The sequence below is a fragment of the Rutidosis leptorrhynchoides genome, chromosome 7 (assembly GCF_046630445.1).
Source record: "Rutidosis leptorrhynchoides isolate AG116_Rl617_1_P2 chromosome 7, CSIRO_AGI_Rlap_v1, whole genome shotgun sequence".
Classification (NCBI taxonomy): Eukaryota; Viridiplantae; Streptophyta; class Magnoliopsida; order Asterales; family Asteraceae; genus Rutidosis; species Rutidosis leptorrhynchoides.
In genome coordinates this window covers 129,973,509-129,984,266 of record NC_092339.1, presented here as the reverse complement: position 1 = coordinate 129,984,266, position 10,758 = coordinate 129,973,509, and the positions used below count along the sequence as shown (strand labels likewise).

Sequence of the window (10,758 nt, the reverse complement as noted above, 5' to 3'; positions counted from 1 at the left end):
CGATGCGACTCATGTTGTAAAGTATTAAACTCATCAAGCCATGTGTTTGAGAGGAAGCTTATTAAAGAAAAAGAGAACAATATCAAATGGCATACCTTAATTTACATTGTTTTCTTTTATTATCAAAGGACCATTAACTTTACCTTAGTGCCTTTTTAATCATGAACAAATATGTATATATTCGTTATAAGCGATTGGGTGTGTAAAAAAAAAATAATTTTTTAAGAGGGTCAATAGAAATTCTACGGACTTTTTTTGTAAGTTTGGCTTTTATGAAAATTAGACAAATACATACACAAATCCAGAGATCAATTTTGTAGGCGAGATTCGAATGCGTAGTGTTTGCTCAAAACCGATCAAGATACCTGCGTCCGATCCAATTACTCACCTGTATAAAATCCCAAATCTAAAACATCAAAGTTTGGTGAAAATTACACACATTATGCATTTTCTTGATACTTACCACGTTCGCGCTACAATTACGAATGCCTAAATCCTCCCTTTCACGAATGAGCTCTAAATCGTACAACAAGAACTTAGAATCTATAACTAGTTTTTTTTCATGTATATATCAATAAAACTAAAAACTTTATAGACTTAATGACTAATTTAAACAGCCGAGCGGAATCGTTGGTAGATGCAGTTTCTGATGCGCCAATGAGCACAGAAACATTACTTTTCCATTCGTATTATGTGTGTGAAGAGGCATTTTTACCTTCGCAGCGATGTGTGGAACCCTGTTTGGTTTGAGCAAATGCAAGAACAATCTGGTTCAGTCAGATGCCGCTTAACAATTCTCTTGTCACGATTAATCATTAGATTAATAAGTGGAAGTTTTAAGGAAACTTGACGCCAAATTTCTTTTACGGTCCCTTCTGGATCTTCGTATTCAAAGTAATGTTGCACCTAAAAACATTATATAAATCGCCAGCTTCAGTTACACTTTCAAAAACAGAGAACTAGCAAGAATCTGACAAACTATTAAATAATACAGAAATATAAGAGTAACAATTTAGTGATGTCTTAGTAACAACTGTTCACATTTAACCAAAGTTTTGATCCAAAGTTACCTATTCACCCTTTCACAAATGCTAAACACTACTGATGGAATCGAGTCAACATCAAGCATCGATTTATTGGCGACTTGACTGTCGCTTAGAGCCTAAATTGAACTTCATGCAGGTTTAAAACCCATGGAAATTTAGTTCTACCATTTTCATGGCGTCCCATACATTTCTTTTTTCAACCTACTTATTGACCGTAGGTCCATTCGGAAGCAATCTCTCTATCCATAGAACATTGAGAGGGAGGAGTTCCTCTAATATTTGGGTGTTTGACTCTGGGTGCAGAAATGACTTCTCTTTATTCTAGGATAGGGGAATGATCGTCTACATCTTTACCTCCCCATACCCCACTTATGAAAGTGGAATTGGGTTTTGTTGTTGTTGTTGTTGTGTACAGATGGAATTGATATTGGTCAAAAAGATTCCACCAAAGGTTTACATTTAGTTGAATTTACTAACAATAATTTAGAGGGAGGGCAAAAGTAAAAAAGATCCCAACGCAACCTCATATAAAGCAACAGTGAGCAAGTCGCTATTGAAAATTGTATATTGATTGCTACCAAATCTAACTCTTGCAGTTTACTAGATGGAAACATGAAGTGGAGATTGATGTTATCACCAAGGTTGCAAAAATCGCTACTCGGTAAGTACTCAGTCATGACTTTTTTGGGACTACTCGGCAACTCGGGGAGTACTCGGATGTTGACCAAGTTTGATTTTGACTGATTTCCCGAGTAATCCCGAGTTTCTGAGCAATCCCGAGCTTGGCCGAGTACTCCCAAATTACAAAAAACGAGTACTCGCTGAGTAATTCCGAATTCTACAACACTACTTATCACTATTTAATTTAATACAGATTACGAGTTACAACTATTTTAACAACCAAGTAAATGTGAGAAGTATGTAGCCAAAAGTGGAAATGATCTACGAATGGATGCAAATAAAGCTAATAAAAATACGATATACAGAGTATATTGTTCTCATGTTTCAAAATTGAAGAGTAACTGTGGTTGCAATGCAATCCTATCCTACTATACATATATATCTATATATCTATACAAGAGCTAACAGATACAAAATGTTTGGGTATATAATAGCGTTAGCCATTTAACCCTATGTACTTATGAATGTGCTGATTTGGTTGGTGTCTTATCTTTAACAGGTAAATAGGTGATATCAGCAAAATTTTAGCTGAAACGGTTATGGGTCAAATGGGTCGAACAGGTTGAAAGTTGTGGAACTCGTTAGGATATGTAGTAAAGACGCAGGCATTTTGACCCATTACCCAGTCCTCTAGACCAGACCATTTTAATGTCTAAAAAAATGTTGAAAAAATAAGTACCTTTTTCAACTCCGTTTGAAATTCCAATAATCGGTCACTCTTTACTTTCCTTAACAATTTAGCCAAGTATCCCGGCTTTACAGCTGAATCGGTGTCGACGAAAACAGCTATTTTCCTGTAGTCTATAACATCTTCAAAAGGCAATTCGATAAAATCACTGATAATAACAGGAACACACAAGCTGACAATTGCGTCAAAAAGACGACAAGCTGACGGTGTATCGCCAGCTGGATGTAAGCAAAATTTTGATGTATGCATCCCTTGCGTAGCCATTCGCCGACTCTCACGTGACTGAGAACCATGTTTTATGAAAACGTCACTTTCACCCTCTAGTATTTGAAACAGCGAATCACGAATCTTTCCTCCCTGTAACAGTTTGACCAATATTTCACATCGTCGTGCAAATGAACGTAAATTAAGAATATGTTTCTAAAAGATGTAGACTGCATCTCGTCTATGCAACTGCTATCAGCAATATCTTCTAATATTATCAGAGAATGAATAGATTGATTTTTATAATGAGTTTGTTATGAAAATATGCTGCATTTTGTGACAAATTTAACATAAAGATGTTGCATTATCTTCGGGCTGGAATATGTTACATCAAATGTAAGATATCCAAGAGGTCATGGGTCTCAAACATATACTTATATATTGCTAAGTGAATTGAAAAAATTGAGTCACCCTCCAGTGTGGTTTCCTATACACAGGTTACAACTCAAGATGATAACTTCACCAAAAGCAAATTCAGATTCAAACCACACTAATTGAATGGTTCAACACTAAATGTTGAACCATTCATCATCAGCGCCTTTGTTTCTAATCTCTGAATGACATATAATGTTAAATGGTATGCTAAACCATTCAAGTTGAGAAACTCACCTACAGTTTATGTAATATCCTTTTTAAATTATACCAAGAACACTTATTATCTTTGCTAAAAGATAACAAAATATCATTGTTTGTTCTAAATTTGACAAAACAAGTACATGTATATTGTAAATTTTCTAAAAGGATCCATCATTGTGGCAACATCAGCTATATGTAGAACTTCACCAAAAAACTACCAACTTGATGCCCATAAGCTAGATGTGTGCAACACACGAAGCCAAAAGTTGTAAGCTAGCCCAATAACATATTATAATCAGTAGTCTAAATATTGAAAACCCATACAGACAGACTTTTAATATATTATAATCAATGCGGGATGAAAACCCACTTAACTTCACATTCTTCTAACAATAAGAGATAAGTTGTTTGAAACATTGACAGCACCCTTAGAAGTTAACCCAAAGCAATAGGGTAGGTCCATAATCTTTAAATCTCAACTTAAACAATGGTGCAACTTATAGTAGCCTAAAATTGAAGTTATAAGCTGTGTAAACTGTGGAGCCTAAAATTGATTACGTTACTCTTATAAACAAAATAGTGCTAGCATAATTTCAACTAAATTCCTATGTAATGAAGAATCATACAAAACACAAATATAATCTCATACCTCCTTTCGAAACCGATTGCCCATAAAGAACATCAACCATTTCCTATTTTCAATCCCAACTTCACCCTTATAAGCATTAATCCGATGCGAATACGGAACAATCACATCTTTCACTAAAGACCCTTGATCTCTACCCAACCTACCGAAATCCGAAACAAGCAACACACCATTTTTCACTTTATCAACAACTTTATACAATGCATTTGGATCCTGACAAATAAACACATGATCCCACCCATTATTCCTCTTCCAATAAATCTGTTGTTCCAACCACTCAATCAAACCCTCTTGCATTTCCTCATCACTATACAACCCGGATCTTTTCGGGTCAGCTACCAAACTGAGGGATGAAAAAAAGGGAACATAAAACAATTCAGCTTCATTAGGATCATAAACCCTAACCACATTTGACCCGAATCTTTCCGGGTTATTCAAATCAAGAAACAAATGCCACTCAGCAGCATGTTGATTCCCAGGATACTTACGGCGTTTTATATCTATATTTGTATCTCCATTTCGAGAAATTTCGTAACTTTCTATAACCCCATATGTGAATTTAATTGGGAGATCGTACATGTAGATTTTAACTGGTTTTTGGGGATTTTGGAGGTGGGTTTTGATGGTTGAATTGGGGTTTAAATTGGGGTGAAGTGGGGTGTGAAGAAAGGTGTAAAGAGCTACAATAATGAGGATTGTAGCTAAGATTGGTTTAAAGATTGATTTAAATATTGATTTTTTAGCCATTTTAGGTGTGATTTGATCTGGTTTTTGAAGATTGAGGGATGAAGATTGCGGTAAAGATGATGCAGATGAAGATGATGTGGTTGTTTGTATTGATATTAAAGATGATGATGAAGAAGAAACGGGTCTGGGTTTAATCGGTCTTTGATTAATCATGACTTGGTTTTGGGGGGTGAAGTCATGGCACAAGTGATTGATTGCAAAGTTGTAGCAGCGATTCTTGAAGGGGCGTAATGTTAAATGTTGATGTTGATGCATATTATTTTCCAAAGATTTACCAACTAGCAATGGGGCATTGGAGTTGATCTTTTTAGGCTATTATAAAATATTAGTGAAATGAACCGTGAAAATACGGGTTAATTTAAACGAAACAGTTTAATGATATGTTTTAAGTATTAAGTGAATATAAATGTTAAAGTTATTTAGTTTATTGCCCGTGGAACTACGGATTCCAACTAAGAAACTTGTCGTTGATTTTACAAACATAAAGTTCGTTCAAAGTTGAATATTTATATTTATATTTTTAATAATAATAATATTATTAATAATAATAAATGCCTTTTAAATTTTTTTAGAAAATAAAATTACAATTTAGTCAAAGTTGGATATTTATATTTATATTTTTAATAATAATAATAATAATTAATAATAATAAATGCTTTTTAAATTTTATTATAAAAATAAAATTACAATTTAGGAGAGATTAATATTTCCTTTTATAAAAAATTTTGTATTATTGTTTTAATTAATTTAATATATAATTATGACATCATCATTATGAAAAGTAAAGGGTAATTTAGCTTAAGGATGATGTCATCATTTTAGAGGCTTATTAGACTATATAGATAGTTAAACTAGTGAAATGACCCGTGAAAGTACGAGTTTGTTTAAACGAAATAATTTAATATATATTTAAGGTAGTGAATGTGAATGCTAAATTACGTCATTTTTATTTTTAATAATAATAATAATAATTAATAATAATAAATGCTTTTTAAATTTTATTATAAAAATAAAATTACAATTTAGGAGAGATTAATATTTCCTTTTATAAAAAATTTTGTATTATTGTTTTAATTAATTTAATATATAATTATGACATCATCATTATGAAAAGTAAAGGGTAATTTAGCTTAAGGATGATGTCATCATTTTAGAGGCTTATTAGACTATATAGATAGTTAAACTAGTGAAATGACCCGTGAAAGTACGAGTTTGTTTAAACGAAATAATTTAATATATATTTAAGGTAGTGAATGTGAATGCTAAATTACGTCATTTAGTTTAATGACCCGTGAAACCACAGAGTCCGACTAAGAAACTCGTCAGCTGAACATTTCATCATACACCTAAAATGCATATTAAATAATCCACATCCAATCATAAGAGATAATATTGGTTGTCATTTTATTTTAAAAGTGTAAATTAAATTATAAATTTAAAATTGGTTTTCTTCTACCTAGCTTTTATATCTTCTCGTACTTTATTCAATATAATTAATTAAAATTATTTGAAATTATTTAATTATAATAATTAAAATTATTATTAATAAGATTTAATAATAATAATTAATTAATAAGATTTAATTTTAATTCAAAGTTATTTAGATTAATGACATCACCCACCATACTTAAATTTTTTTCTTTTGCTTTTTGATTTTTTTTTTAACAAAGGAATTAGCCTAATAATGACATCATTGTAACATCCCGTCTTTTTTCGTTTACTTTTCGTTTAATTATTTTAAAGTCCGCTAAATAATTATAACATCTTCCGTTAATACGCGTTTTAAAAATATTTCGTTTAGGTAATTCACGCACCCGCTTTTAAACTCGAGGGACTAAAGTCGCCAAAGAGTCAAACTAGTGACTAGGTCAACTAGTCAAACCCTTTCTCCTCCACTCACTCATTCACCTCCTCTTTCTTCTTTTGATACTTTCAAATCCTCTCAACTCTCAAACAAAGATTCATCATCTATTCAAGATCTAGCAAGCATCAACTCAAACAAATTAGATATTTGGAATCCTTGCATCTTCCTCTTCGAATCCATACCAACTTCATCTCGTTTGGGTAAATTTCTAAAAACATTAAATTTCTTGTTCTTAATCTTTAAAACTTAAAAGTGTGTTAATTAGTGTCTATGGCTCAAGTCTAACATGAATATGTGATTTATATGCTCGATCTTGTTATTTTGAGTAACTAGCATGAACTTGACAAATGGGTGTGTTTGATCTTGAGATTTGGTTGCTTAAATGTTGTTAGATGTTAAAAGTGCATGTATTAAATGTGTTACTAGCATCACTAGCTTCAATTTGATGTGTAGGTTGACTTAGAAAGACTCCATAAACTTAATTGCTAAATTTGTGATTTTGAGTTAGGGTTTGATAGAAGTAAAATGAACTTTTGATGCATTGAATGCTTTGCAATGTTGTTTGTAAGTGTTTAGTTGTATTGTATGCGTAATTACCTACGAAACGGCGTATCATATGTGTGCATTTAATTCCCGAATCATCAAAGTGCATTTATGAACTTGAAAACATTTATGCTGAACATTTAATGAACTTTCAACTTGGATTTGATTATTGTAAATGATGATTTTGGTTGATGAAATGTGTTTAGTTGTGTTCCTCGTTAAATTACATTTCCAAAGATGTATGGCATGCATTTTGAATATTTTCGATTCATGAGATATGTTAAATTGAAGTTTGGTTCGAGACTTAACAAAAATGCTGCAAACGGCACTTTTCCAGTAATGCGCGTCGCGCATTCCTTCGCACGCCGCGCAATTATGAAGGAGCAAATGCTTAACCCCTGAGATTATATCTGACATGGTTCCACGCCTTAGTGCGGGCCGCGCATACCTGAGCGCACCGCGCATATCCCCAGGCTAAATTTTCTTTGTGTTTTATTTTTCACAAATTCTTTCCCGCTTAACCGTAACTCCGATTAACATGAAATTTGGCTAACATGCTCATATATGATTTCTCATCATGGGAAAACTGTCGGATACCCGACCCGACCCCGTTGACTTTGACTTTGACCAAGTTTGACTTTTAGTCAAACCTAACCAAATACTTATGCAATCATTCTAGCTTGCTTTTATACTTGTATCATGCATGAAACTTGACAACATGATTCACATGCTATATAATCGAGTCGTAATGAGCCATAGGACTAATTGAACACTTTGACCAACTTCATGCTTACCGATATTGATACAACCTATTGTTTAGGTCGAGACTAGCATTCTTTCTTGCACACGTTTACTTTGTGAAGTACATTTACATTCGTGCACTCACGGTGAGATCATAGTCCCACTTTTACTCTTTTATACTTACATTTGGGATGAGAAAACATACATGTTTCGTTTTACAAAGTGAACACAAGTACGAAAACAAACATTCTATGTACGAGTTAGAACAAAAATGCCTCAATTCGATTATCATTAGTTACACTTGCCGGGTGTAAGCGAGAACTTATGTTGTATGGCCATATGGGTTTGACAAACCCTCATTCGAATGGTTCGCTACCGTTATGCGGATGAAATATATTTTCGAGAATAAGTGTAGGTTCTAACACTATGTGTATGGGGTAACGTTAGTTAAGCCTTGATAATTGGGTGCTCGTGATAACAAATTTTAGAATGGTTTACCATTATTTCAACGTTATAAATCTTGTGGTTCAACTTACATACTCACTTACTAAACCTATGATTTCACCAACGTTTTTCGTTGACAGTTTTCTATATGTTTTCTCAGGTCCTTGAACGCTAAGTGATACATGCTTCCGCACTCTATTTTTGTTACTTGCTTGGATGTCGAGTATACATGCATATTTGGAGCGTCTTTTGACTTACTTTTAAATTGTGTCGCATAGGTTTCAATTGTACTTTAAACGTTGTAATGTAACTAGTCGTTGAACTACTTTTGTAAACATTGAAACATCCTTACATTTGAAATGAATGCGACATATTTTGGTCAAGCGTTGTTTTAAAGACTTATGACTACGCAACGGGACCTAAGTAGACGGCACCGTCAATGAAGATTTTGTCGGGTCGCTATAGATGGTATCAGAGCGTTGGTTGTAGAGATTTAGAGTTCATTGGTGTCAACCCCGAGTCATAGGGTACATTAGTGAGTCTAGACTACAACAGGCATATAGACTTGAAGTAGGATTTACGTGACTACTTGTGCATTTATACTCGAACTTTTCTATTCATATCTAACTTCTATTCCATCTTAATCTCACGTTGTTTAATTTGATTGACACGCCACCTTGACCTTATGAAGTAATGTTAAATGCACATGTGAATCAGGGTAATATAATTTCCTGGATTATATTACGGTGACTCACATGGACATTCCGACATTATGACATAAAGAATTTAGGGCGAGTCAAGGAAAATTTTCTCTTTATCCTTATTCCATATCACGATTAGTATTATTGAGAATACTAATCAACGATATTCTTGTGTATTGAAGGAACAATGCCTCCTCGCCGAGTCCCATGCAATGAAACTCCCGAACAAGCTCTTCAATGAATGATAGCCACCGCCGTAGATACGGCCATGGCCGGTCACTCTTCCAACAACAATAACAATAACAACAACCACAACAACATCAACAACAACAACAATGGAGCCAGTAACTCAAACGAGGGATGCTCCTACAAAGCTTTCATGGGGTGCAAACCTCATACTTTCGATGGGACCGGAGGACCGGTTGGTCTCACTCGATGGTTTGAGCAAACGGAAGCCGTTTTTAGCATAAGTAGTTGCCGGGACCAAGACAAGGTCAAATATTCCACCCACACTTTCGCTGGTATCGCTCTCACATGGTGGAATACGTATGTACAATTGGTGGGTACCGATGAAGCCCACGCTCTCTCTTGGTCCAATTTGAAAGATAAGATGATCACCGAATACTTTCTGTGAGAAGAGACCCGAAGGCTCGAAAGCGAGCTAAGAAGTTTGAAAGCGGTCGGAAATGACCTCAACGCTTATAATCAATGGTTTGCCGAGCTAGCTCTAATGTGTCCCAACCTTGTAAATCCCGAGCCTCTACGAGTTGAACTTTACATGGATGGCCTTCCTAAGAGCATCAAACACGGGGTAATATCATCCAAACCCACCAACCTACAAGAAGCTTTAAAGATAGCCCACTAATTGATTGAAACGGTGGATGAAATCGTAGTACTGGCACCTAAGGCCAAGGATAAATCGGGTGGCAACAAAAGAAAATGGCAAGCCACTCAATCAAGCAACTACAACAACAACAACTTCACCAAGAAACCCTTCACCTCGGACGGCAAGAAAAGTTATGCCGGAACCAAACCTTTTTGCAACAAATGCCACAAGCATCACTTTGGTGAATGTGGCAAGCTAATTTGCCACCGGTGCCAAGGAAGTGGTCATATGGCCAACGATTGTAGAAGTGGTCACTTGTTACGGATGTGGCCAACAAGGTCATTTTAGAAATACATGCCCAAAGAAGAAAGCTAACCCCGATACGTGCGGCCGAGCTTTCAACATTAACAACGAGGAAGCCCGAGATGACAATGAACTAGTCACGGGTATGTTTCTTCTCAACAATTCTTATGTCTCTTGCTTATTCGATTCGGGTGCCGATAAGAGTTTTGTATCCAAGACTTTAACTCATTCTTTTAGTACTCCACTACTCCTACTAGATACTACTTATACCATTGAAGTAGCCAACGGGAAACTATTGAGTGCCGGCAAATTTTATCGGGAGTGTACGTTAAACTTAATGGGTAAAGAGTTTGAAATTGACTTGATACCTATAGAACTAGGGAGCTTCGATGTAATAATTGGTATGGATTGGTTAGCCAAAATGAAATCTCACATCCTTTGTGATCTTAAAGCGATTCAAATTCCTATCGAGAATGGTGAACCCTTGATTGTCTATGGCGATAAGAGTTGCACCGGACTCAACCTCGTCTCGTGCCTTAAAGTTGAAAAATATCTTCGTAAAGGTTGTTTCGCGATCCTAGCCCACGTTAAGAAAGTTGAGACTGATGAGAAGCATATCGATGATGTGCTAATTGTTAGTGACTTTTTCGATGTATTTCCCGACGAATTGCCGGGTCTTCCACCTCAT

The 10,758-nt window shown here is 34.9% G+C and overlaps 1 protein-coding gene across 1 annotated transcript; it reads right to left on the bottom strand.

The window, feature by feature from the left end:
- Positions 1-346: 346 nt before the first annotated feature.
- On the bottom strand, positions 347-4,850 carry LOC139857681 (probable arabinosyltransferase ARAD1). Its single transcript, XM_071846503.1, has 3 exons — positions 3,905-4,850; positions 2,407-2,772; positions 347-906 (listed from the first exon to the last, which is right to left on the bottom strand). Exons 1-3 carry the CDS (start codon positions 4,799-4,801, stop codon positions 712-714), a joined length of 1,458 nt encoding a protein of 485 aa, XP_071702604.1. The 5' UTR covers positions 4,802-4,850; the 3' UTR covers positions 347-711.
- Positions 4,851-10,758: the final 5,908 nt, after the last annotated feature.

Excerpts from the sequence above, each read along its gene's own strand:
- LOC139857681 (XM_071846503.1), bottom strand. The coding sequence starts at position 4,801 with ATGATTAATCAAAGACCGATTAAACCCAGACCCGTTTCTTCTTCATCA. Across the intron at positions 2,773-3,904 it reads GCAATCGGTTTCGAAAGGAG|GGAGGAAAGATTCGTGATTC; the intron begins GTATGAGATTAT and ends AAACTGTTACAG. Across the intron at positions 907-2,406 it reads TTCAAACGGAGTTGAAAAAG|GTGCAACATTACTTTGAATA; the intron begins GTACTTATTTTT and ends TAATGTTTTTAG.